Source organism: Odocoileus virginianus, chromosome 2, assembly GCF_023699985.2.
Source record: "Odocoileus virginianus isolate 20LAN1187 ecotype Illinois chromosome 2, Ovbor_1.2, whole genome shotgun sequence".
NCBI lineage: Eukaryota > Metazoa > Chordata > Mammalia > Artiodactyla > Cervidae > Odocoileus > Odocoileus virginianus.
Genome location: NC_069675.1, coordinates 13151031 through 13178904, shown reverse-complemented (window position 1 = coordinate 13178904; position 27874 = coordinate 13151031). Strand labels below are relative to the sequence as shown.

Here is a 27874-nt window from a genome sequence, read left to right as displayed (position 1 = left end):
CTATCCCCTCTCTGCCCTCAGCCTGGCAGTCACAGAGCCCCAGGGGAAGAAGAGACGGAAGAAGAGAGACAGGGACTAAGAAAGGTTGCCTCCATTTCCACTCCCCATCCCCCCGGCAGGTTCGGCTCATCTCTGTCCCCTTCCCACTATGGGCCACAAGAATGGTCCCTTCGGAAGGGCAAGACCCAAACGTGGAGAAAGAGCCCTGGTGCAGCAAAGCCAGTCCAGGCGAAAGTCTGCAGGAAGAAAGATGAACTTTCAGGGTATTAAGGCAAACAGTGCCACCTAGAATCTTTATTCAAATGGGAATCAGCACTTGGACAGAAATCACAGTTCAACAGCAAAAGCTTTCTCTTGCAAGTGCCAAGTCACAGCCCCTCCCGTGGCCATCTGCCCACTGGCAGTTATCACTGTCTGCTCTTCAGCTTCATGGCCCTGGCCCTACCGTCCCAGGCTGAGCCAGAACTCCTGACCGACCACAGGAGGGAGCAGGAGGGCCACGGGCTCAGCTTCTGTGCACCCAGGTGGGTGGTGGCCTCCTGGCTAAGCAGGCCCCGACTCCTCCCTGGCAGCCTCTGAGGTCTCAGCCTCCAGCAGTATCAGATCTGACCTGAGCTGAGCCTCCTGAGGAGGGTGGGGATGAGGGCTTCCAGGGGAGTGGAGGGAAGGAGGGCTGGGGCTGGGGGAAGGTGCCTTCCAACTCTCGGCCCCCACCCAGTGCAGAGGCCCAGGGGCCTGAGTCTCCGGCTCCTGCGCCAGCATCCCCTCCCCAGGGGGTCAGTATATCTTCTGCCGACTGGGTAGAATGGCCTCTTTGATGAATGAGAAGACAACCAGGATCCCTAAGCGTTTGCCCCGCTTGCCTTTGGTGAAGTAATTGGAGACCACGTCATCTGTGGAGACACAGGCAGGGAGGTGAGAGTGTGTGTGTGTCTGTGTGTGTGTCCGTGTCTGTGTGTGTCCGTGTCTGTGTCTGTGGCTGTGTGTGTGTGTCTGTGGCTGTGTGTGTGTGTCTGTGGCTGTGTGTGTGTCTATGTGTGTGCCTGTGTGTGTTTGTGTGTCTGTGTGTGTGAGTACACAGCGCTGCCCACCCAGAATTCAGTGTGCGTCTCTCAGGGTGGGCTCTGCTCCCTCAGCGGCTCAGGCCTTGCTGGTGTCCTCCCACCATGACCCCTTCCCGCCCGCTTCTCACCTCCTGGCTGCATGGTGGAGGGCAGGACGTTCTCCCCAGCCGAGAGCGACACGAAGAACGCGAACGGGATTATCCACAGACAGAAGGTGAAATAGGCCAGGACCTGGCAACAGAGACACCGAGAAGATGGTGCCCGGGTGGCGAGGCTGGCCCAGGAGCAGCCACCGTCTATCTCAGAAGGGTGGCTGAGGGCACACCAACAGCCCCACGTGGGCTCTCTGAAGGGGACCGGGGCCCAGGAAGCAGAGACAGGATAGCCCCAGACATGGAGACTCAGTGGGGAAAGGTGGAGACTGAAGATGACCACGATTCAGGCCAAAATCCCTGAATCCTGGTCACCAGGAAGAGCAACTCCTCAACCAAAGGATGTAGATGGAAGGCAAAACCATGACCGACCCGTATCTCCTGGAGAAGTGACCTTGTTCTTCTCCAGGGTTCAAACTAGAGCAGCAGGGCTCAAGGCTGTGGCCCAGCCCTGCCCTGTGAGGTTGGCATCAGACCAGGTCACCCCTCGCCCCTTCCTGACCTCAGGATGTCAGGCTGGGATCCTGGGAGACCCAGTGGCCTTCTTCCTCAGCCAAAGGGTCCCTGCTCCTCACACTCACAGCTTTCTAAAATAATGGATGTTATTATTTTTCAATGTGTTATTCCTGAATAATTTCAAATCAGAGCCAGATTCACAAAGGACCCGCACAAGTTCCCTTTGCCCCTGCCGCGGTAGTCCGCCAGCAGTCTGCGGACACACTGAAGACTTCTTACCTCTGAGAAAGGATAATATTCCTCTGCAAAAAACTGAAACGCTAGGTAATGATTCACCACCACTAGCCCTGTTGGGGGAATGAAGAGTCAGTCAGTCTCAGGGATGACATAAAACAGACTTTTAGCCGTCACAAGGCACCGGAGGTCGGAAGCCAAGTCTTGGTCCTGACTTTACACACGGCCCAGAGTGCAGCTTGGGCCAAGCACACTGCTCTCCAGCATTCAGCCTCCCATCTGCTAAAATGACAGAACGAGCCCCCTCTGCCCACTGCCGAGTGCACGTGTGAGTTACATCAGAAGTGGATAAAACACTCCTTGAATGTCACAGAAATGAGACTTCAGTGCTACACAGCCCAAAGCACCGTGCCAAATGACTTGGTCCAGAGCGGCCGTGAGTCCTAAAGAGAGCTCTGCACGGGCGGTGGGGAGGAGGAGGGGGCTCCTGTATCCAGGAGGAGGCGCCCCAGACAGAGGCTCTCACCCCTCGGGAATAAAGGGCGCCATCTGCTGGATGCTTTGCGGGGCAGTCTCGGGGTTCCTCAAAGTTCCGGGTCTCTCCTTATCCTGCCCCAGGGTAAAGTTGGCTGATCTGAACTGGTACGTTCTGCATCCCCACACACCTCCTTCATGTGCAGCCAGATTCAGACAGATCCTGGGGGGACCCGCTGCTCAGACACAGGCATTCCTGTTGTGGTGAAGTGAAGGGTAGACATCCCCTCAAACCCAACACCCCTCACATATATCTCGCCAGCAATAGCACGGGCCCGTCCTCTTTTCTCCTCTCTTGCCACTCCCCTTCCACAGCAGGGACAACAGCTCTGCCATGCCTAGCCATGCTCTAGGGCAAGGGCTTGCTGGGAGACAGGATGGTGCCCCACGCCCACAGACCTTCAGAAAAACTCTCCCAGGCATTCAGAGGGCAAGTTGAGGGAGAAACAAAGGAAAGCCAAGGGAGCGTGCTACTGTAGGTGGGGCTGGGGGGAGTGGGGAGCACCCTCCCACCTAGGAAGATGCAAGAGGGGCGTAGCACCCAAGGAAGGACACCTCACACCAACCCCCACAGAACAAATCTTTCAGTGGAATCAAACCAAGGCACTCAGTCCTGGCCTGAACACCATGCCCTCCTGTGAAGGACGATTTCTTTCCAGGTTCTCTCACAAAAATAGAAAAGTAGCTCTAAAAACCCCAATTCCATCTGACATCTTGACAAAAGGCTATGATGACCAGTAACAACTGAAGGGAGAAAAGGCAATCCTGGTAACCAGATTCTGTCTAGAACCTTTTCCAGAAACAACTAGAGCACCTATGTGCCTAATGACTTTCCCAAATATCACTGAACAGATGGAGACGCTAAGGTCAGAAAGGGGAACTGACTCCCCGGGGTCAGAAACTGGTGGCAGAGCAAAGGCAGGAAGGCCAGGGTCCTTTGAACACATTTGTCAGCCCCAAGGCAGCTGTCTGCAGGGAGACCCGCAGCCCCATGAAGCGCACCTTAATCAGAACTCACTGCCAGACGACTGGATGGGGCGCTGCCTGCAGGCCAGGGAAAGGCTTTGGGCTTTTCCTGGCCAAGTGGTTTCTTAAGGGCTGTAACTACTCAGCCAACCCACTTCTTTTCCCTTCTCGAATCTTTCAGACCCCACCTGCCCCAGGAAAGCCGTCCCTCTCTGAGCATCCCAGCCCTCCAAATTCTAGTCACTAGAGCCAGTGTGCGCTCCCGGGTCCTCACATGAGAGCCCCGACCTCCAAGCGGCCTGGCCTCCTGGAGGACCTCAGTGGTCTGCCTCCCCCTTCGGTGCCGTAGACGGAGCACAGCACATCCCACCACCTCAGCTGGCCCTCCCACTCTGTCCCCGCTCACCGCACGACAGGATGAAGTTAGGTGAGGTCAGCATGATGAAGGGGAAGGTCTGGAGGAGGCCAAAGTAGACCAGGTTGGTGAAGAGGCCCACGCCAATCATGTAGGTGGGGAAGCGCTCAAAAACGTAGAGGCCAACCAGCACAGCTGTGGAGAACTGAAACAACAGAGGCACACGGTGCGGGGAGCGTCTGCCAGGCAGCCCTCCCGGACTCGCAGGGCAACACTGTCTTCACGCTGGTCTCTCCTTGTCTCACAGGTACAGTTCTGACGTCCCCGACCAGCGCCTCGGCTCCCGAAGGGCGGCTCTTTTTAATCCCAAAGTTAGTTTGACAGCACCCCACAGTAAGAAAAACAGCTTACACTGTGACCCCAACACACACACATACATGTGATCAAAGTTCAGATTTCAATTCTAGTTTTTTCCATCCCCCTTTTTTTTAATGCTGATAATGACCTGCTGAATTGATTGCACAACCCAATAAGGAATCACACCTGCAGTTTGAGAAACACAGTTCTGAAGGACTTATAGTTGTCAGGGCATAATAAATGGCAGGCAGTTAGCTGAATGAAGGACTGACTCCTGTATCAACACCTATGAGCTGGGTCCCTGAACCCAGGGCTGAGCGCTATGGTCCTGTTTCCACCACTGACTCCCTACCCCAGGTCATGCCCAGAGGGAAAGTGGCTGCTGACAGCAGGTGACTTGTGAGGCGGTGGGCCCCTCCTGTTCAGATAGGCCTCCAGTCCCTCCCCAGCCTCTCCTGCAGCTGCAGAAACCACCAGCAGTCTCTCCTGTGGCTTTGGCATTGACAGCACGGATTCTATCTTCAGGAAGAGAAGCCTTCCATGAGCCCTGAGCAGAGCAGGGCCTGTGCCAGGGACGGTGTCTCCCTCTTAGAACAAGTCACTTGGTCCAACAACTACTCAAAACTGTCCTTAAGGTTCCTCTCAGTTCTAAATGCTGTGAACAGAGCAAGGGGCTAAGACCACTGAAGACAAGCAAAGGCAAAGCCATGGTCCTGTCAACACAGAACAGGCACTTGGCTCTCACCGTAAAGAACCGAGAACAAGGCCTGCAGTGAAGCGATGCAACTGGGGAAGGAAGCTCCGGAAGACCTAGGCCCAGGTGAGCAGACCCAGGGGACCAGGTACAGGGGAGGGAGGTGGGGGATGGTACCCTCAGGAAACAGCAAGATCAGAGGTCTCATCACCCAGGCCAAACTTTCCCCACTTTCTCCTTTTGAGGAAGGTCAAGAGTGAGGGGGATCCTGGGGAAAGCTGTCACTTACCCAGATCATGTATTTTATGATCCTGCTGGTTGCAACTGTGTATTCTTCTATCAATTCGGCCAGGTAATAAAGTCCGGCGGCTGGAGGCGGGGAGGAGAGCAAGGCAAGCAGGGAGAACATTAGCCAGGATCACTCCCACCATCCTGATCAGCCCTCTATCTGCAGCTGGGTCCCACCCAACCTTTCATGAGTCCATGAGGCAAGGAACAAACCAAACAACCCGTGCGTTACCCTCCCAAGTCATGAGTAAAACTTTGTCAAGGCAACTAAGGTGAGATTTCATAAAAGTGAATGAAAACCCATATTTGATGCCTCAGCACAAAACCTAACCTCTGGCCCATAAAAAGGAATTTTTTTCACAGGTGCTGGGCTGAGAGCTGAGCACACTACAAGACAGACGAGGTCCCTTCCCTGACCCAACTTTGCGGGGGGGAGGGGGGCGATTGAGTAGTAATGGAATCAGACGATCCCAGTGTGACAGGTGCTACTTTACAGGAAGTACAGGGCGCGACTGGACCATCAGACCTCATAAGGAGGGCTTCTCGGAGGAGGTGAGATCTCAGCTGGGATCAACAGGAGGAACTAGCCAGGAGGGGAAAGCGTGTCAGAGAGAGTAGGAAGCACGAAGTGCCAAAGGCGAAAGGGCGGCGGTAGGGATCGGGGAAAGTTCGCCGCGGCCTGCTCTGCGAGGACGGGCGCGACAGCGATTGGCGGTGCGCGGGCAAGGGGCACCTGAGGCAGCCTCTCCCGGGCACCGCTGGGGTGGACTCTGTGACTCCTGGAAGGACCCGCGGTCAGCTAGGCTGCTGGGGCCAGGAGGAGAAGCAGGACCAGGCGGGACAGGAGGGGGCTGCGAAGGCGAGAGGACCGGGCGGGGGTCTCGCCGGTCGCCCCGGCGCCCTCGTGATGCGACCCCCGGCGGGCACAGATGCCGGAGCGGGAGCCCGCGCGGGGCCGGGTCGCGCACTCTCACCGACGGCCAGCGTGATGAAGGCCACCTGGATGAAGAGCGACAGCCAGCTCAGCACGTACATGAACCACATGGCGCCCCCGCCCCGCCCGCCCCCGACCACCGGGACGGGCCTGCGCGCTCCGGTTCGGGCGACAAGGAGCCGCCGCCACCGTCGCCGCGTCCCCGCCCCGCGGACGGTCGTGCGCCGCCGCCGAGAGCAGCCCGGCCCGAGAGCCGCCCTCGTCCGGGACAAGACTAGCGCCGCCTGCCGGCGCGGAGGGCCAACCGCTGCTACCTCCAGCGGCGCGCGCCCGCGGACCGGGGCTGCACCAAGAAGATCCGCTGTGCAACCCGGGGAGGCGGGACAGCCGGTCCTGACGGGCCGGGACGCGGCGCTAGTACCGGAGCTTGAAAAGTATCCTCCGGCCCCTCCCTGTGCACTCCTGCGTCAGCCTGGAGCGTGATCTCGGGCCTCCCAACCCCTTCCCAGCAGCCTCGGATCAGAAGCCTCCAGGCAGGTTGCCCAGGGCTTTCTTTTGCTCCTGCAGGTAAAACGAACAAAACTCTCAAGTGCCAGGCAGCGTGCTAAAGGCCAGGCTGTAGGTTCAGGATGGAAATTAATCTGATCCCAGTAAAGTTACTTTGCCTCAGGTTGTACTTCTACAAGTGGCACAGGTAGAAACTGGGGCATCTTTGATTAGCCATCCTGAAGCCTAACTCTCCCTCTCTGTTGATTTCGTCCGGTAGGTGCTGAATGCATTTACTCCACCTCTGGAAGGGCTAACTGAGGGGCCGCAGAGAGCAGGGCAGCCCGTCAAGTCCCCCATCTAGTGGCGGAGACATGCAAAGATAAGGAATGTATATCGGGCCTCTGGTATGTTTCTTATCAGAACATTTTTCATGCATAAAAATAAATACATATTCCTCATAAAATTAAACAGAATTACCATGTTATCAAGAAATTCCACTCCAGGGTATATACCCAGAAATATTGAAAGTATTCTTTTTTTTTTTTTTTCAGTCTCAAGTAGGTCAATTTTAATGATGACTCATCACATCACTTGAAAAGATGAAGGAAACAAGGGAAGAGTCCTGGCCGTGATACTGTGAGTTGGTTCGGAGTCATAAGGATCAGATGCAGAAGCATCAGGAAACCAAGAGCAACCTTCAGTGGCAGAGGCACTCAGCCGCAGGGAGAGTCCTTCCTCATGAGAGTCTGGGTGAAGAATGCGTTTGTGGAAAGCAGTGCTGAATGTTTCACTCAGCTTTCTCTATAAGCATGCCTGGTGTGTTAAAATTGTCCACAATAATTTAGGTTCAAACAACATTTGGAAAGCAGTAATGTTGAGAAATGATGTAAAAATAATGAATGCGCAAAACTTCCCAGCACGTTATCCTTATTCAAAAAGACTTGAGCAGAAGATAAATCCTACAAATTTATGAACACAGTTTCCTCTTTTAGCTAGAGTTCAATCCTCAGTAGACTGGAAATTTGCCAGGGAAGAAAACATTTGATTATAAAGAATATAGGAAACTTTAAAATCATGAAATAACTCTTAATGAATATCAGAAAGTTCCTGTTAAAAGAATCAATAAATATGCAATACAACATCCCAGAGCACAAGTCCGTCCCAGAATGGGAGAGCTCCTTCTGCAGAGAAACGCTGTGTGTGGTCAGTGGTGCATGGTGACTTTCTTCTGGTGTCGTTTTCACTCGTTTTTCCTCTTTGTTTGTGGGAGAGTCTTCATGCCCACTCAGTGGCTTGTTTTCTTTGTATTTATCAATGTAAATTTGAAAACTTCAGTGAGATACCACTCAAACCGCAGATAGTCAACAAATCTGTGAGTGTCCAGGAGTCTCTGGCAGAGGTGTGGGTCGGTGGCGGCCTGCTGCAGGGTTGGGGGCATGGACTATAGCAGTACATGCCTGGGATCTTTTGAGGGAGGCCACCATTATCTTCATCACCTCCATCATAGTTTGGCCCCAGGTAAATAGCAGGGAGGGAACACAGCTCCACCTGTTCACTCCACCAGAGCTCTCTGCAGGCTGAACTATCTGTTGTGATGTTTTCAGAGAAAAGCTAGGGCTTGACATCATTGCTTGCAGATCACTTCTGTACGCTCCTTGTTGCAGGCTGGTTTTCCAGAAGCAGACACAGAGGAGGAACTCGGTGGCAGGACGAGTAAGCAAAGGCTTCCTGTCTGGTGCAACTCACAGGGACCTCTAGCCGGCTCATCCCTGGCAAGCCGAGGCGCGCGCATGCGCAGGACTCGCGGGGCGCGCCCTGAAAGTATTCTTGAGAGTACCTTGGACTGGGATGAGATCAAACCAGTCAATCCTAAAGGAAACCAGTCCTGAATATTCATTGGAAGGACTGATACTGAAGCTGAAGCTCCAATACTTTGGCCACCTGATGCGAAGAACTGACTCCTTAGAAAAGACCCTGATGCTGGGAAAGATTGAAGGCAGGAGAAGGGGACAACAGAGGATGAGATGGTTGGACTTGATGGACATGAGTTTAAGCAAGCTCTGGGAGTTAGTGATGAACAGGGAATCCTGGTATGCTGCAGTCCATGGGGTCACAAATAGTCGGACAAGACTGAGCGACTGAACTGAACTGAACTGATTCAAGGTATAGATCCAAAGAAATATTTGCACACTCATGTTCATAACAACATTATTCACTATAGCCGAAAGATGGAAAGAAAATAATTCAACAGATGAATGGATAAACAAAATGATACATGCATACAATGGAGTATTATTCAGCCTTAAAGAACAGGGAATTCTGACACATGCTACAATATGAGTGAATCTTGAGGACATTATGCTAAGTGAAATAAGCCAGCCACAAAAGGACAAATATTGTATGATTCCACTTACCTGAGGTATCTAAAGTAATCAAATTCATAGGGACAGAAAGTAGAATGGTTGTTGGCTGGAGGGGGAAGGGACAGTGGGTGATAGGGAGTTACTGTTTGACGGTACAGAACTTCTGTTTGCAAACATGAGAAAGTTCTGGAAATGACTGGTAGCAATGCTTGCATGACACTGTGAATATACCTAATGCCACTGATCTGTACCCTTAACAAGGTTCAAATGGTAAATTTTGTGTTATGTATAGTTTACCATGAATAAAAAATACATAAGATTACAAAGCAAAAAAAAATTCACTGAAATACAGATATCAAAAAAATTTTAGATAGCTGTGTGATATAGTCATATATATATGACTTCCCTGATGGCTCAGTGGTAAAGAATCTGCCTGTAATGCAGAAGCCACAGGAGATGCAGGTTTGATCCCTGGGTTAGGAAGATCCCTGGAGAAGGGAATGGTAGCCCATTCCAGTATTCTTGCCTAGAGAATCCCATGGACAGAGGAGCCTGGTGGGTTACAGTTCATAGGGTCACAAAGAGTCAGACACAACTGAAGGACTTAGCACACAGCACACACACACACACACACTTCTTTATGAATGCATAACATAACCCGTCCTAACAGAACGTCTAGTAACTACCTGCCTGTGACATAATAAGAAATATATATATATATATATATATATATATATATATATATATATATATATATATTCAGCCTCTGCCCACAGTTCCTGACACAGAATTCCTAAGTTCCTTGGAATTTCCTGAGTGATAGAAGCATCTTTTGTTCTAATGAGGGACTCTTGGTGAGCTCCTGGTTAGCTTCAGGATGGGGGCTGGTCACCAGATTGGAAGTTTGGAACTTTTTTTCTTTTTTGACCATGCTGCTTGACTTGGTGGGATTTTAGTTCTCCAACTAAAAGGAATGAACCAGGGGCCTCTGCCGTGAGAGCTCGGACCTCCAGGGAATTCCCTAGAAGCTTGGAACTTTGAATCCTATCCTCTGTCTGGCAGGAAGGGGAGCAGGGCTGGAGATTGAGTTAATAATCATGAGGAAGCCTCCATAAAAATCTCTAAAGTATAGGGTTCAGAATGGTGAGCACATCCACCTGAGGGGAGGGTGGTGCACCCCAACGCCCTGAGGACAAGTTCCTGGACTCAGTCCCTTCAGACCTCACTCTTCATATGGCTGTTCATCTCTGCCCTTTATAATGTCCTTTATGATAAACTGGTAGACATAAGTAAATGTTTCTGGGTTTGGTGAGCCACTGTGGGAAATTATCCAATCTGAGGTGGGGTATGTGGGACCCTTAGTTTTGCAGCCAAGTTGAACAGAAGTGTGGTACCACAGGGACCCATGACTGTGACTGAATCTGATCTGAAGGAAGGGCTGTGGGACCAAGGTCTTAAAGCTGTGGAGTCTGACAATAACTCCAGATAGATAGCCTCAGAATTGAATGCAATCGTAGGCACCCAGTTTGTGTCCAGAGAGTCACAAAACTGAAGTGCAGAAAAAACCCACATGTTTGGTGTCAGAGTGTGCTGAGTAAAGAAACCGTTTTCTTTTACTACCACAATGACAGAGAAGGGATGAGTGTAAATATTTTCAAAATATCTTCAACCAGGTAAGGTGAGAAAGTCACAGATATTGCCAATTCTTGTGAATGTGTTGGCTGCATTCATAATGGAAGGAAATGTTAAATTTCTGTTGACCTTAGTGTAAGTAAAGGGAGTTTTTTCCCCATCCAGTTTTCTAGAGTCCTTCAGTTTTGTCTCCCTGAATTTTTATATCTGCTGACTTCTAAGGAGTCCCCACGCCCCTGGTTAAGAATTTCTGAGGGCTGTGTATAAGAAGTGTGACCTTAAATGACTGTGTGCTTATTTACAAGGCTCGTCACTGCAGCACTGGGAGAGACCAAGAACAGCTTAAATGCTCATTAATAGGGAACTGGACAAGTACGTTTTGGTGCATTCTAAAGCTCAGCCATAGAAACAATCGAGACTGCTCTCTATGTACCCGTATAGGAGGATCCCCTTTTGAAAGAAGCCAAAGAATAAGGAGAAAGAATCTGCATAGATATTTCTTTATATGGACTATCTCTGGAAGAGTCCATTTGAAAATGGTCACTTTGCTTGCTTCCTAGACAGAGAGAGGAGCTGGGTTCAAGAGTAAGAGAGGGTGTTTCCTGCATGTCTTTTTATATGCTTAAAGTACTGAACTATGTAAATATATGTAAATGTATCACCTATTATAAATTAAATGTAAAATGTAAATGTTTGTAGTATGCTGGACCTGCCGGATGCCTCGAGTTGTCTGTCCTTACTCAGTTTCTTTGTGAGAAAAGCATATGGTGCCTTACAAGTCCGTCAGCTAGCCTTAGATCACCTGACCTTCCTCCTGATGGGCCCAATAGGGGAGCTTCCTGGTCAAGTCTTTTCTGTTTGAAAGACTTTGTATTTGAGACACATGGAAGTATCAGTGAGTAGAAGCACAATAAAATCTCAATTGATCTTAGTTTTTATTTTCCTGAGCATTATCCTCCCAAGGAAGGAGGAAAATATAATAAAAGTATCCCCCCCATTCCTCCTCAGAATTGTAGATAAGGGAAACATGAAGCTGGAAAAGGTTAAGGGCATTCTGATGACTGATCCAGGACTGTTATTCCACAGCTGGGCATTTTTACTTCCCTACAGTCTTAAAGCCAAAACTGGCACCTGGTGAGGACTATTTCCTCTGGATAACAGGAAGAAACTAGGATTTCCCAACAACGCAGAGCAGGGCTCAAGGAGGCTCTTTGGGACCTATGCTTAGGCAGGAGGTCACCAGAATGTTTAAAAAAAAAAACAAAAAAAATCACAGCTGCTCGAAGTAGAAATGCGAGGAAGCAGAAGGGCTCTCATGCTCAATTCAGGGAACCCAAGAGTGAAAAGATTTGTAGAGTCAAAGGTTTATCGATTTACATATTGACAGACCTTGGTAACTCCATACATTTTTACCAATGTTACATAGACTCCTTTAACTTTTACTGATTCACTAACTCATATTGTTACTATTTGATGCCTGGGAGTATGGGAATCCATTCCCATATATCTCATGAGGCTCTCCTAGGGGAACTAGACAGCAGGTGGATCTATTCTCAGAAAACCATCCCTGATTTTTGTTTCTTTTTATAGTTTCTATAAATGCACTCTAGTGCATATATAGTGTTCTTACTCTGTGCCAGACACTGTTCTAGGTGATTTGTATGTTTTAACCCATTTAACACTCACATCTACCCATCTCCATTTTACAGATGAGAAAGCGAGGGAGGAGGTTCAGAGCCTCACCTAACGTCTCAGGGCTAGCACTTGAGGAGCTGGTGTTTGAATCTGGACAGTCTGGCTCCAGAGCCACGTGGTTTTGTCTGGCCTCTTAAAGTAACCTGCCTTTGCTGTCAGGGTGATTCTGCCTGCCTGGTCGTGGGCTGGCCACTGCCTGTCTCCCTGCAGGCTGCCTGGTCCCCTGGCCCCGCCTCTTGTCCTTCTACCTTGATCCTTGTAGGAGGTAATGAATACAAAGCGCGGTTCTGACTTTGACCACCTCTGTTCACCTCTGGTCCCCTCCAGCGTCTTCACTAACTAACCTCCCACTCCCATACCATTACACCTGCACCGCACCCAAGGCTAGGGACTGGCTTTAGTGGGTTCTGCGGTCCTCGTGGCTGTGTGGCTGGGGCCTGATCATCCCTCCGCTCTGGGAAGGGCCAGGAAACGCGGAGTGGAAAGGCTGGGGGGTGCAGCCTGAGTTCCCCTGGCCTGGCTATGCTCACTGCCGCCCTCTAGTGGCAGCTAGAGGAGCTGAGCGGACCAAAGCCAGGGCCAGTTCGATCGAGAGCCGGCTCGGCTACAATGGTTGTTGTGTGAGGGACACCATGAAGTCAGAGATAGGCAGGGACAGGCTGGAGACCCAGGCCCCTCTTCCCTGCTCGTCCTCTCATCCTGCTGTGAGCTCTTGTCTCTCTCCTGGCCAGTTCCCCCACCCCAGAGAAGCACAGAGTGAGGGGTGGAACGATTTAAGGGCATGTGCTACCCCATCCCACTCGATGTGTTACATACAGGGTCTTCACGTGCTGGCCCCTCTTTAAGGGGCGACACCCAAGAGGAAAACTTTTCCTGGGATGGTCCGTGTAGTCAGGAGGCTTATTCTTTGGCACCTCACCTCTCAGGCCTTGGTTCTGCAGCGGATCAGCCAGAGCAAAATTCTAGGAAGAGAGAAACCACAAACAGTGAAAAACAATGGCCACTCCTACGTCCGCATAATCTATAGGCTCAGACAATCTAGGCCTCCCGACCCTGTTTCTCTGCTGTGCGTCTGCCCCATCCCCCACCCCCACCGCTGCACCCCCCCAACCGTTTCCCCACCCAAGCAGCTGGCCTGGTGTTCCTGGAACTCCTCCCCCATCCCTGTCACGTGCCTGGGGCCCCAACTCAGGTGGCTGAGTTAAGGAGCTTTCTAGTGACAAGTCTTCAATAGGCTCTACTAATTGCCTCAGGCTTGTCTTCAGCTACCCGACCTGTGAGTGCCTGGTTGGGGGTGAGGGAGGGAGATGTGTAAGGGTGTGAGGCTGGGGAACGGCCGGAAAGAGCAAGGCAGGGAGAAGAAAGCACTCTGGGACTTGGCAAACATCACCCGATACCCTTACGGATGTCTCTGTCTCTCTCTGTCACACACACACACACACACACACACACACACACACACACACACACACACACGAGCTCCTGAGCAGGGTTGTGGGGAAGCAGCTGGCTGATGGAGGTCCAGTCAGGGCTGGGAGCTCTCTCCAAGGAGAGGAGGCCGCCCCATGAGCCCAGACAGCAGACAGCCCTTCACGCTCGCTTGGCCCTTACTCATCACAAAGCCCTGGAGTTGCAGGCAGAGTGTCTTCCTCTTGTGACTCAAACAGCTCCAAGTGGTCTTCCATGACAGAGAATCCTGACTGGAAGAAAAGGGACTGTCTGACAAGCCAGCTCTCCTCCCCTCCCAGTCACAGGCAAACTGGGCTGAGTTGGTCTCCCTAGTCTTCCTGGCACCACACGCTTCACCACAGAACATCCTGTGGTGGTAACCAGTGCCAGGAAAAGTGAAAGTGTTAGTCACTCAGTTGAGTCTGACTGTTTGCAACATGGCTCCTCTGTCCATGGGATCCTCTAGGCAAGAATACTGGAGTGGGTTGCCATTCCCTTCTCCGGGGCATCTTCCCCACCCGGGGATCAAACTTGGGTCTCCTTGCATTGCAGACAGGTTCTTTTACTGTCTGAGCCACTAGGCAAACCCAGCTAATGCCAGGGAGAACTCCAATTAAGGGGAGGATAGCAACGATCATCATAGAGTCAGACACCAGAACAGAAGTCCAAACACTTCTGTCCCCTGAATCTTGGTGCTGGAGTCGTCAAGGAAAACACGACACAGTCCAGCCCTGGGTGGCCTTTACTCAGGTGGAAAAAGAGCAAGGGCAGCTTCCGCGGTGGGCCTTGGCCCCTCGTGGAGGGCAGGTGGCCCTCATGGCGGTGCAGCTGATGGGGGCTGGTTGGCCTGTGTGTGCCCCTCTTGTGTGGAAGCATAAGGACCCCAGCCCTTCCTTCCTGGAGTTTGAAATAATGAAAGCTGGGGGTTTGCGGGAGGCCATGGATGTAAATAAAAGCAGACAAAAAGGGCACAAATTGAGCTGCAAACAGGAAAAGATGTTCCCACATGAGGTGACAAGCCTGGCACAGGCTGCGTGGGCCTCTTGGGGAGGAAATGTTCTGGGCCCAAGCCTGTTCTCCAGCCCAGTGAGGGTAGAAAGACTGCACAAGAGAATGCCTTTCCCACCAGATACACTGCCTCCGGATACCTACTCTTCAGATATTTCTCTCACACACACACATGCCCCACTACCACCACCAAGCCCTCTCCTTCCCGTTGTTCTCATATGGAACACTTCTACCTCCTATGCCGGCCTCCTCCGCATCTGCACACTTCTTGTGGTCTGCTTATCATCACCTCCTGCCATGGGCAGAGTCAGCTGCTTCCAGTACAAGGAAATGGAGATCTGGAGGCTGAGGGCCTGCTGCCAATCGCCCCGTTCCTTCCTAACAGACCTTCTGTTTTGCTTAGAGCCACGATGTGCCCTACTTTTCAAATAAAACAGGAGGTATGGTCAGCAGGGTGTGACTTAGTGTTTCCAGATCCCAGAACCGAACCCTTCCCATCCCTGCTTCCTCCCCACCTTTTAGTTGTAGGAGGCACCACAGAGTTTGTTTCCTGCAACTCAAGAGTCCTAACTGCCCCCCGGGGGTGGGGGGAGTGGCGGGGAAGGTTACCAGGGCCCCAGCTTCCCCAGCAGCAGCTGCGTCTCCGTGCCCCTGGTTGCTTCCTCTCTCTGAACAGAGAGTCAGGGGCGTCTCCATTTCACCTGCACAGCCTCACGCTGGGATCAGACTCCGGGCTGGGGCCCAGGCTGCGGCAGTTTCTCAAGCGCTCCCGTGGTGCAGGACACCCCCTGTTTGCACAAGGCTTCCGCAGGGCAGCCGGGATGGGCGAAGTGCCCAGGAGAGCACAGGACGCTGCGGTCTTGAGGCCCCACCCGCTCAGGTAGTCCAGCGGCCATGTTGGCTGAGGAGGGCCTGGCATGTAAGGTGAGCCCGCCCAGTCCTCCTTCTTCTTCCTCCCCTTCCTTCCAGCTGCTCCTCAGCAAAGGGCTTCTCCCCTAAGTTTTCTTGGCCCTACTCCCAGTCCCAGTCCCAGTCTCTCATGGCCCTGGAACCCTACTTCTCCCGGCCTCCTGCCCTGCACAGACCCTCCTCTCTCAACTCACAGTGTTCTTCCTGCTCCTCCTCTCTGCGCATCCAGGTCTTTCAAGACCCTTTTAATACTCCTCCTCCAGGAAGCCTTCCTGAGTGCTCCAGCCCATCCTAGCTCCCATCTTCTCTGGCCTCCTGCCCGCACCTGGAGTCTGTGGTCCTCACCAGGCTCATTTACTGCTTCCTGGTGACTTTTCAAGAGTTGACGCCTTGCCTCCCCAGCCAGTCTGTGAAACCCGTGCCTGCCTCTCCCCACCTCGTCGTCCCCCGACCCCCTGCCCCCACCCAGTCTGGTCAAAACCTGGGCGAGGCACTTAGAGAGGCTCTGAATCCAGGGCCCTCGTTGCCCCTCCCAGCTCCACCTTCTCCCCTCCCCACTCCCAAGTTTCAGTGAGGGTCCACTCCTAGGCGGGTCCAGAGAGAGTCAGGTTCAATGGGAACACACAAAGATGCAGCTGCGGCCACTGGGATGGATACCCTGGGCAGAGGGCTAGATTACTTCTTAATTTCCTCCCAAATTTAAGTCTCTGAGCCCCCCACACAGCTGAGCTGCCATCCAGCCAACCCGCCTCCTTGCCCCGCCACCACGCTCCATGCCCCTTCAGGGCAGGCAGCAGCCGGGACTGGAGTCCGAGACCACAGCCAGAGGTCAGTAAGAGGCCGGGATGAGTGTAGGCCTGGTTTGGGGGCTGCCGGTCTGGCCAGCCATGCAGCAGCGGTTGACATTGACAGCAACAGCAAAGGCAGCGCTACAGTGCAGGTCTCTGCCGGCCAGCCCCACAATCCTGCAGCCCCCAGAGCTGTTGTCTCCACTGCCTTGACAAGAGTGAAGGAGGCAGCTTCTCCCCAAGAGCCTCGGGGTCACACTAGGGAACAGGGTGTTACTGTTTCAGAGGCTGACAGGCAACATACCAAGACACCTCACACACTCACACCCAGAAAGGCACGTACCCAGAGAGGCTGCAGGGTCCACAGAGGCGCCCAGCTGCAGACATACATGCACGGGGGGCTCACTCACAGACACACAAACACCTCTCCCAGAGGCCACCTGTGGCGGAGCCCGCTAAGCTTCCCCTCCTGGGCCTGCGAGGCTCCCTGTCCGGGGCTTCTGGGTTTGGGAAATGAAAGACAAGGTCTGAAGCCGGCTCTGACCTTTTCTGGGGTCTAGAGCCTGCCCTTCCCACAAAGAGGTGGTGCGCAGAGCGGGGAGGCCTCCAGCTCTCCCCAGGCCCAGCCCTGCCAGGCCTCCCAAGTCTGGGCTGAGAGAGCGTAGTCCAGGGTGTCCATCGTCCCCACCAGCCTCTTTGCAGTCCCATCACACCATCTGCCAGGGGCTCCTCGCGTCAGAGCACCCACAGGCAGCATCGCCTCTGGCCTCTAGGATGCAGCTTCCAGGCCAGTTCTCTGAGAGAGAAAAGGAGCCTGGCAGTGGCTTCTCTGGTTTCTGGCCACCCCGTGGACACGTCAGCCGAGCTGAGGGGCCCAGAGGCCCGGCTGTGCTGGACAGCGGGGGTGGATTTAGCGAGCTGAGTTGGACAAGGAGGTTCTCACTGAGGGCTGTTCCCAGGTCTGGCCTGTCAGATATCCCCTCAGCTGTGGGGTCTCCCTTTTCCTCCCATCCACATCACACACGGACAGCACAGTGGAACCCTAGCTCCTGCACTCTGGCCCTGCTTTCCTCACTCTGTCTGCAGCCCTCTGCTCGGGGTAGTCATGAGCTGCCTCCTGCTCATGTAGATCAAGATCACCTCCTCCGAGGGGCCCTCCCTGATCACAGACTGAAACAGGACCCCAACCCTTTTCCTTTTGCCTTTCCTCTTAGCACTTTCCTCTACCGCGTCCACAGAGTAGCTGTTTACTGTCTTCTTTTTGGTCTCTCCCACTAGAACAGAAGCCCCTGGAGGGCAGGGACTTCGGCCTGCTCAGTCCGAAAATCCTCACCTCTCACTAAGTAAACACACAAAGCACGCAGTAAACATGCTGAAGGGACGTGAGCAGGTGTGTGCACGCACACTGACACACAAGTCCTGGATGACGAATGGGTAACATGCACCACACATGTTTACACACACTACACATGTGCATGCACACAACACACACATGCACAGATACCACACATGTATGTACATGCATGTGTACACATGCCACACATGTATGCACACATCACGTGCGTGCACACACTACACATGTATGCACGCACCACACATGTATGCACACAGCACATGTGTTCACACCACACATGTACACAGGAACCACACACATGCACACATGTATGCACACAGCACGCGTGTGTACACACACCGCACATGCATGCACACAGCACATGTGTATGCACACGCCACACATGTATGCACACATCACATGTGTGCACACACCACACATGTACACACACCACACATGTATGCACACAGCACATGCGTTCACACACCACACATGTGTACACATGCACACACATGTATGCACACAGCATACATGTTTACACACACCACATATGTGCACACATGCACCACACGTGTACACACACCACACATGTATGCACACACGCATACACACCACACATGCGCGCACACATCATGTGTGTACACACGCTACACACGTGCACACACCACACGTGCACACAGGCACCACACGTGTGCACACACATGTATGCACACAATGCACATGTTTACACACAGCACATATGTGCACACGGGCACCACACGTGTACACAGGCACCACACGTGTACACACATGTATGCACACAGCATGCATCTTTACACATACCACACACGTGTACACAGGCACCACACACACTAACTCTCGGGCAGAGGCACGCGTATTCCCCCGTCTCACTTGGCCCAGCTGCCCTGAGCCCAGGGGAAGTGTTATCACCCACACTCCGCAGTGCAGGCAGCCTCCAGCCAGACTCCACTCAGCCCTCCTGCTGCTAACTCAGGCTGACACGCCGGTGGCACGTGGGGCTTCTCGTGGAAGCCGCGGCAAGCCCACTGCCACTGTGGTGGCTGCTAATTGGCTCTGTGTTGAGCCCTGGGTCACCGCTCGGTCAGCCGTGGCTGATACCTTCTTCCCACTTGTCTCAGGAAAGGCGCTGCTGTCCCCTCTGCTTAGGCCTCAGACAGCCGCTGAACCGCACATGCCCGGCCACGGGGGACCGGCTGGGCCAGTGAGTCCTGCTGATGGTTGCTCATGCCCCTCACCCTCCTGAGAGATCGCAGAGATGGCTCGGCGCACAGGACTGGCCTGGGGGGATGTGGTGTGATGACAAGGTGTGAGGAGGGCTCCAAGCCCAAACATCTATGCAGGATGACCTGTTCAGTGTCTGAAAAGTCACTGTTAGAGGGACAGACCTCTAGGTCCATCTTTGCTCCCCCTCATCTGTTCAGTTCAGTCGCTCAGTCGTGTCCGACTCTGCGACCCCATGGACAGCAGCATGCCAGGATTCCCTGTCCAGAGCTTGCTCAAACTCATGTCGAGTTGGTGATGCCATCCAACCATTTCATCCTGTCATCTCCTCTCCTCCCACCTTTGATCTTTCCCAGCATCAGGGTCTTTCCAAATGAGTCAGTTCTTTGCATCAGGTGGCCAAAGTATTGGAGTTTCAGCTTCAGCATCAGTCCTTCCAATGAACACCCAGAACTGATCTCCTTCAGGATGGACAGGTTGGATCTCCTTGCAGTCCAAGGGACTCTCAAGAGTCTCCTCCAACACCACAGTTCAAAAGCATCAATTCTTCTGCGCTCAGTGAGGCTCTCCCTCATGGTTTCTCTTAAAGTGCACATCCCCTAATGGGAGTGGGTGGGGAGAGGAAGCCCCACAAGCTGGAATACTACAGTCGATCTCTGCTGACATGCATCTGTCAGGGTTCATACAGATGCTCCTGGCACCCCACTTCCAGGGATTTTCCAGGGGTTTTCCAGGGATTGAGTAGAAGCAGTTGCCCAGCCTCTTGCCGTCCCCAGCATTAGGGTTCTGGGGACAATGAAGTGGCTTTTTCTCAGCCAAGCTGGAATCCTCAGTGGGAGCTAGTTTACGATCCTCCTCTCAATGAGGCAGTGCCCAGGCCATGAGAAAGCTTAAGACTTGGCCTCCTCAAAGGGGTACCTACCTCATGCCCACCTTTCATGCCTCCAGAGCCCAGCTTGGACCCCTTCACACTTTCACCAGGACCCAAAGTCTCCCATCAGTTTGGGATTAGAATACCTCTCACTCTAATCCATCCCCAAATCCTGCCTCCTCTAGGAAGGACCCTCCTGCTACTCTGGCCAGATCTTATAACCTTTGTCTACATCCTTGCCCCATCTATCCTACTCAAGGGATTGCAGAACTCCGGGCATATTTGGGTGATAGCATGCCTCTCCTGCCTTTCACCCCCTCAATGCCCCAGCTCAGGGGTTCAAGACTGAAAAAAAAAATCCCATCTGGTCATCCACTCCAATGGCCTCCTTTGATATACTCCATCACTCAGAGAGAGGCAAGATGCTGGGGAAGGACCAAAAGAGGCTCTGGGCAACACTTCCTAGGCCAGTCATGCCCTTGCTCTATGTCTAGAGAGTTGAAAGCCACATTGCCCTTCCTCCTTAGGAGTCAGAAAAGGCTGGAGCCAGCCAAGGTCTTCCTGAGCCAGGATTTGGGGAAAGATTCTGGGCTGCCCCAGAGAAGGAGGTAAGAGGAAGGGAAGGAGTGGAGGAGGGCAAACCTCCCCTGGCTAGGCCATGGCTTTGTCCATCTTCTCCAGGCCTTGGGCCTCCAGCAGAGATGAACAGGCTCTGGGAAATTGTCCAGGGCTGCTGGTGGTTCCAGCCCAGAGGGAAGCAAAGTACACCTGGGACTCTAGGGTAAGGAGGCTTGGAGAATTGAAAAGCCCAACTTTTAAATGCCAGTGGATGATTAGAGAGAAAAAGAAAGTGAATAGAATAGAAATTACACTTCCAGCTGGATTACCCTCTGAGCTTACTGAGCTGGAAAAGGCCTTCAGGACCATAAAATAGATGACCCTGTAGATCAATATTCTCTTCCAGTTTTCAAACTGGAATTAAGAGAAAGTGTGTGTGTGTGTGTGTGTGTGTGTGTGTGTGTGTGTGTGTATGTGTGTGTCTATGTGTGTTGGAAGGGCAGAGATATTAGGCACCTAATACCTCTTGTGAAGTAACACTTCCTTGGTACAAGTGTCAACTACAAATTGGCATTTGCCATGGGTGCTTGCCATCTACCTCTATAAGGGTTAAATCGTGTGTTGCTGCTGACCTTCAACACCCCCTGAAAGGAGTTCATGGTGGAGAGCTGAAATGAGGCACTCTGTTCTCCAGGAAAACCTGCAGAACAGATCTTTGGATAGATATTCTCAGGACTGATTTTATGAGCCCAACTCGTGTGTCTTCTCATATCTAGATGAGCTCTAAAACCAGTCATGGTGACACTGTTCCTCGTGCTAGCGAAGGCTTCATGAGACTAGCAGAAATCTTCTGGAAAAATACATGCTTGATTGCATGTATTCCACCTTTGCCAAAAATCACATATATATATATATTGACTTTCACCCCTCCCTCTTTGGAGCAGTTTCCCAGATCTGTCTAAGGTGCTATCTCCTGGACTGCAGTCCTTATTTTGCCTGAAATAAAGAAACTCTTAACTCTCTTAGCTCTCTTAATTCTCTTAAAACTCTTAACTCTCACATTATGCTTTTTTTTTTTTAAGTCAGCACAAGTATCCTTGCTTATTGAGCCATTAAATAGGATGAAACTGATTGTTCTCCTTTGGGGCTTTTCTGAGCCTTAATGTATTGATGGGCAGCAGGACTCCCCAGGATAAGGGTGGGGTAGGAAGACTAAAGAGGACTCTATTCTGAGGGACCACAGGAACTCTTTGTTCTGGAAGTACCAATGAACATCTCTCGAGGAAACATCATTTGGGAAACAATGCTGAATTGATCTGTGGAACAAATACCTCATTCTCTTATTCCCAGTGACATGTAAATCCTGCTCTCTTAAATTATTGGAAGACAATTTTATTGAACTGAAAACTCAACATTTCTCCTCCTGAAGACTCCTGAGCCATGTAATCTGTCATGGGTCATTGGGGCAACTGACAGAGTTGCCCTAGGACTCCTCTCCAGGAGTGATTTTTTTTTAATAGAGTGACCAACTCATCCTATTTTTAAATAAGATGAAGTCCCTGAGTCCTGAGCAAACCAGACCATTCGTCTCCCAATTTCTTAACAGGTATTGAAATAGCAGGGATTGGCTCCAAGGAGATCGGCAGGCAGGGCATCATGAAAGGTACTGTTTTAACTGCTTTAGATGTTGCAGGAAAGAGTGTGGGGCATGAGAGGATGGTCACTTCCCAGGTCTCAGATGAGTCCCTGGGACTAGGTTCTTGGCTTTGCACAGGAAAGAATTCAAGAACAAGCCATAGTAAAGAGAAAGAAGGTTTATTTGGGGGAGATACACATTCTGCAGACAGAATGTGGGCCATCTCAGGAGATGAAAGAGGTCTGGAAACATGAGGTGGTTAGTTTTTATAGGCTGGGTGATTTCATAGGCTAATGAGCGAGATGATTTGCTATTGCTGTGGTTTGGTCACTCAGTGGTGTCTGACTCTTTGAAACCCCATGGATTGCAGCACACCAGACTCCCCTGTCCTTCACTATCTCCTGGCGTTGGCTCAAATTCATGTCCATTGAGTCAGTAGTGCTACCCAACCATCTCATCCTCTGCTGCCCTCTTCTCCTTTTGCTTTCAATCTTTCCCAGCATCAGGGTCTTTTCCAATGAGTTGGATCTTTGTATCATGTGGCCAAAGTATTGGAGTTTCAGCTTCAGCATCAGTCTTCCCAATAAATATTCAGGGTTGATTTCATTCAGGATTGACTGATTCAATCTCCTTAGTGTCCAAGGGACCCTCAAGAGTCTTCTCCAACACCACAGTTTCAAAGCAACAATTCCTTGGCACTCAACCTTCTTTATGGTCCAACTCTCACATCTGTACCTGACTACTGGAAAAACCATAGCTTTAACTAGAGGGACCTTCATCAGCAAAGTGATGTCTCTGCATTTTAATATGCTGTCTAGATTGTACATAGCTTTTCTTCCAAGAAGCAAGCATCTTTTAATTTCATGGCTGCAGTCAATGTCTGCAGTGATTTTGGAGCCCAAGACAATGAAATCTGTCACTGCTTCTGTTGCCCACCAAAATCTTGGCTTTCTCTGCCCACAGAAGCTGAATAAAAAGACCAAGAAAGTTTGAAGGAAATAGAAAGGTGCCTTTAATCCTCAGCCGGTAGAGGAGGGGAACACAGTAGGCTCATGCCTCAAGGACTGTGGGCCCCCTTTCCATAAGGAGTCTTGGGGCTTTATATAAGATGAGGGCTTGAAGTCCGAGATCTGATGAGGAACAAAGGTGTACGGATCTTGTATTCTTCCTATTGCATTGTTTCCAACACAGTCATAGGCTGGAGTCAGTAACTCAGTAATTGAGTCTGGCAGTCTGGTGGCCCTGCAGCCTTCTCTTTATAATTCAAACAGAGAAAACTAAGAGTGGTGGTCTGTGAAAAAGACTGCTATAAAGGTAAGCACCAGATACAGGGTGTGATTAGCTTACAGTCAAAGGATAATAGGTGCAAAAGGTAGTTCGTTCAGAGTTAGGGGCAGAAAAGCACATTTAGTAACAGACTAGAGATTAGGAACAAGTAAAAACTAGGAATGTTCAGGAAGGACAAACCCTGATAAAGGACTGGGACAAACTAGGAAGCAGGAGTTGGTGAAACGTTTACCACTGACTTTACATGTGACAGACTTCCTAGAAGAAATTCAGCTCACAGCCCTCCTTCCACACACACTTATTTCTGGGGTTCCTGTTGTACCACAGTGTCAGGAGAGGTACCAGCTGCTGCAAAGTTGAATGATGAAACCGGGAATTCTATAATTATTTGAGCAGCTATCATGACCCATGTTTGATCCCTGGGTTGGGAAGATCCCCTGGGGAAGGGAATGGCAACCCACTCAAGTATTCTTGCTTGGGAAATCCCATGGACAGAGGAGCCTGGCAGGCTACAATCCAGGGCATCACAAAGAGTTGGACACGACTGAGCGACTAACACTTCACTTCATTTCATGACTGAAAACATGTACCAAGTGCTCCTAGTCCATGGAGAATTTGGCCCGTCTGGTAGAATGAAAAAGGCTTGGAGTCAGAGAGAACTGGTTCAAACCCCATCTTGGCCCCTGACCTCTGGAGTTTCAGCCTCTGTAAGATTTTTCTTATCGGGGACTTTGTGGTCAGGGGATGCGATGCTGCTCTTCTCCTGTATGCAGCAGACTGTAGGGGGAGTCCGGGTGCCAGGAGAAGGGAACCAACCTGCCCTGAGGATAGGTTTCAAAAGTGGCAGTGTGCTCTGGGAAACTGGATGCTTCATGGGCCGAGGGAATCTCAGGAGCTGTGAGGAGACTGGACGCAAATGAGCAAAGACCCTGATGGGAAAACCTCAGATCTCAGCAGATGCCTGGAGCTGCCCTTACCCACAGCCCCCTGGCCCTCAGACACAAGCGTGGGAAACCAAGAGGAGGAAGGATGAGAGGTCAGTCAGTCTAAACTGAAACCTGAAATCACTTTCTCCTGTAAGTGGCTCGATTAAAAGTGGAGGGTTGAGACAGAAATTATGCTTAGTTGTAGGAAAATAGGTGCATTCTGAACCCCTGAGTCTGTAGTCTATAAAAAATGGACCCATTACGCAGGACATGCTTTCATGTATGTCCTCCTACACTGGTGTGCACAGACCAGAGACCACGGTTGCTCTCACACATGGCAAACATCTATCCAGTGCGTGCTGCTAAAGGTCTAACAGCCAGCTTTCTGGGAAATACAAATAACAACAATGTGACTGGCACCAGCTGCTGATTTCTGGGCTGTAAATACTCCTACCATGGTAATTTAGAGCTATTAATGCCATATCACTGAACAGTTAGAAAAATATGCACAATTAGCTCTTTGTGAGCTAGTATGGGCCAGCTCCAGCACAACGGGCAAAGTTACATTTGTATACCTATGCACCCACTCAGAGGTACCTAGATGTACAGGATTGCTTAGGTTCCTTTGAGAATTGAAATGCTAATTCTGTACATACACTAATACAGAAACATGCATAAAGATACAATCTCAAATATATGCCCTTGTAGATGAATCTAGTCACTTAGAACATATACAAATATGTAAATATATACAAATCTATGTATAGATCAATACAAGCCAAAACATGCATATAAACACATATATAAACACCCTCATGCCTAGGAAGAGGGAGTAAACTAACCTGATTTTCTGGGGTAGTTGGCTTGACCTAAGGCCCCCCCTTTCAGAACCGCGTCAGATCAAGGCAGAAGAGGCTTGAAAGGCAGACTGTGTACAATCATCCACACTTACTTCTTTGGACACCTCACCCCTTCTGAATTGTTCCTGGTGGACCTACAGGTGTGGAAGAGCTCTTGCTTTCCAGCTACCAGCCTCAGAGTCCCACCTCCGCCCCTCACCCCTCTTTCTTCCCCTGTAAGAAGCCAACTCCAGTCTGTCTCTGCTCTCATCGTAGAACAAAGGACAAGGTCAGCATGATCCCCACCCTAACTACAATCCCTCCCCATGACTTCTGCCCTGCTCCTCATCACTTCTTGTTCATCTCTTGCTTGAGTTATTGCCCCAGCTTTCTGAGTATCTTCCTGCTCCCGGCTCTTCCCTCCCATTTATCCTGCTATAAGGAACCTGCCAGATTAATTGTCCTAAAGCACAGTGCTGAGGTCACACATGCCGTGGTAACTTTCCAATGCAAGACACATCAGGGCTCGATCCCTCTGAGGCCCCCTGACCACTTGTCCAGCACCCACTTCCCCAGTTCACAATTTCACTTCTATTTTCTCCAAACGTCTTCCTCTCCCGTTTGTTCTGCAAAACATCTCTGCTGCAGAATCTGCTCGCTTCCGTCTTTAGTTCACAGTAGTATTTACTACCTCTCCTATTTGTGGTAGAGTGCTTTATAGTTTATAAGTACTCTTAAAACCATTCATGGACCTCCTGTTATATGCCTGATACTGAGGTTAGCCCAAGAAATACAGTGCTGAGTGAAAACAGATGTGGTTGTGCTTTCATGAACCAGGTCAACATACCCTTTTGAGTATCTTGGATCATCAAACTCCCTGCTCCAAAATCATAAGTGGATTTGGGAGGGAGGATATTTTTCCAGTATTTTACCTGACCCCCTCCCCCACTTCTCAGGAAATATGGCCTCCCTGGAGTCATGAGGATTAAGTAGAGAGGACAGAATGAAACTGGCTTGCAGATTCTTAGAGGACTTTACCAATCTTGTGAGCATCACAGGAGCAGCTGCTGGGGCATTGCAAGGCCAGTACGAAGGGGCACTAAACCTTTACAAAGCTATATAGTCGTTAACACTTGTCTGCATTGCAACATCTTTATTTCCTTCCCATTACAGTAACTACCCACACCCATTTTAAGCAACATCTTTTATTTGTGTGAGCCTAGGCTAATTACTTTGATTTCACAGTTTCCTCACTTGTAATATGTGGTTAGAAATCTGATATTTTCATGGGGTTGTTGGAATGATCAAATGAGATAAAGATACATAAAATAACTTTATAGAACTTTAATGTACAACACAAATGTATAGTCATTTATTCAACAGAGTTTTCTTCTTTAAATCAATCATACTTCATAAATAGGTACTTAACAACTTTGAAATATTCTGGCCCAGGTGGCTAGGAGACAGGATATAGAATAGCACAGTGCTAGTGGTAAAGAATCTTTCTGCCAACACAGGAGATGTAAGATATGCGGGTTCAATCCCTGGGTCCCCTGGAGGAGGGCATGGCAACCCACTCCAGTATTCTTGCCTGGAGAATCCCATGGGCAGAGGAGTCTGGTGGGCTACAGTTCATCAGGTTGCAAAGAGTTGGACATGATTGAAGCAACTTAACATTCATGCACACACAGTAGAAATGCGAGTCACATATGTAATTTTTAAAATTTCTAGTTAACTATATTTTAAAAAGATAAAACAGACTGGCAAAATTTATTTTAATAACATATCATTTTAATTCACTATCTCCAAATAATATCAACATGTCACTTGTGTAAAAACTACAGGAGATACTTCTATATTCTGTCTTGGTACTAAATCTTAACTGTCCTATATTTTACACTCACATTGCATCTCATTTGGACTAGCCACATTTCAAGTGCTTAATAGTCACATGTGGCTACTCTGTTGGACAGCAGACACTAATTAGCAAGGCCAATAAAAATTAGTTAAGATCTATGCAGTACTTTATGATTTCCACAACCCTTTTGATACATAAATCCCGTATAAGTCTGAGTAGTTGGCTGTTTAACATCTCCATTTCATAGAGGAAAAGAATCAGCAATTCTGTGTACTTTGCTCAAGGTCATCACTAGCAAATGGTGAACTCAACTCTTATCTTCAAACCTTTCTTGTGCTTCCTTTTCTAACAAGAAATACAAAGGGAAACTTTAATATTATCATATACATAGATCCGAAGGCTCACTGTACCAAGGCATGAAAAGGAACAGTTCTTTCAAAATCTATCTACAGTTTCCTCTTCAAAAATCCTGCCAGTTTATCTCACCAGAATATTTTACTTTCATTATCCTAAAAATGTGTGCTTTGGATAAACACTTTCCAGGCCTGAAGTACTATGGATGTAAATGATACAGGTGGGCTTAAAAAAATCCTACCCGTCTCTCAGATACTTTTAATTACTCTTAGGGGTTAAACTGAAGTGTTTCAGAGTCCCAGATAGGTAACAAGTGAAAATACTCCTCTTTTCTAGGGTTTTTTTTTTTTTTTTTTTTCAGTTTAATGGATTGATTTATTTCTTTTTTCCATTTATTTTTATTAGTTGGAGGCTAATTACTTTACAATATTGTAGTGGTTTTTGCCATACATTGACATGAATCAGCCATGGATTTACATGTATTCCCCATCCCGATCCCCCCTTCCACCTCCCTCTCCAACCCATCCCTCTGGGTCTTCCCAGTGTACCAGCCCAGAGCACTTGTCTCATGCATCCAACCTGGGTTGGTGATCTGTTTCACCC

General features: G+C 50.2%; 1 protein-coding gene and 2 long non-coding RNA genes across 3 annotated transcripts; 1 reads left to right on the top strand and 2 right to left on the bottom strand.

Annotated features, from left to right (window-relative positions):
* Positions 1-256: 256 nt before the first annotated feature.
* On the bottom strand, positions 257-6236 carry TEX261 (testis expressed 261). Its single transcript, XM_020872836.2, has 6 exons — positions 6075-6236; positions 5102-5181; positions 3813-3966; positions 1952-2019; positions 1193-1295; positions 257-893 (listed from the first exon to the last, which is right to left on the bottom strand). Exons 1-6 carry the CDS (start codon positions 6142-6144, stop codon positions 778-780), a joined length of 591 nt encoding a protein of 196 aa, XP_020728495.1. The 5' UTR covers positions 6145-6236; the 3' UTR covers positions 257-777.
* A 104-nt stretch (positions 6237-6340) lies between these two features.
* LOC110124334 (uncharacterized) lies at positions 6341-10676 on the top strand. The gene is made up of 3 exons (XR_002309758.2): positions 6341-6601; positions 6801-6927; positions 7075-10676. It is a non-coding gene; the product is annotated as an uncharacterized lncRNA (long non-coding RNA).
* A 760-nt stretch (positions 10677-11436) lies between these two features.
* LOC139038223 (uncharacterized) lies at positions 11437-16005 on the bottom strand. Its single transcript, XR_011491142.1, has 3 exons — positions 15774-16005; positions 14904-15087; positions 11437-13175 (listed from the first exon to the last, which is right to left on the bottom strand). It is a non-coding gene; the product is annotated as an uncharacterized lncRNA (long non-coding RNA).
* Positions 16006-27874: the final 11869 nt, after the last annotated feature.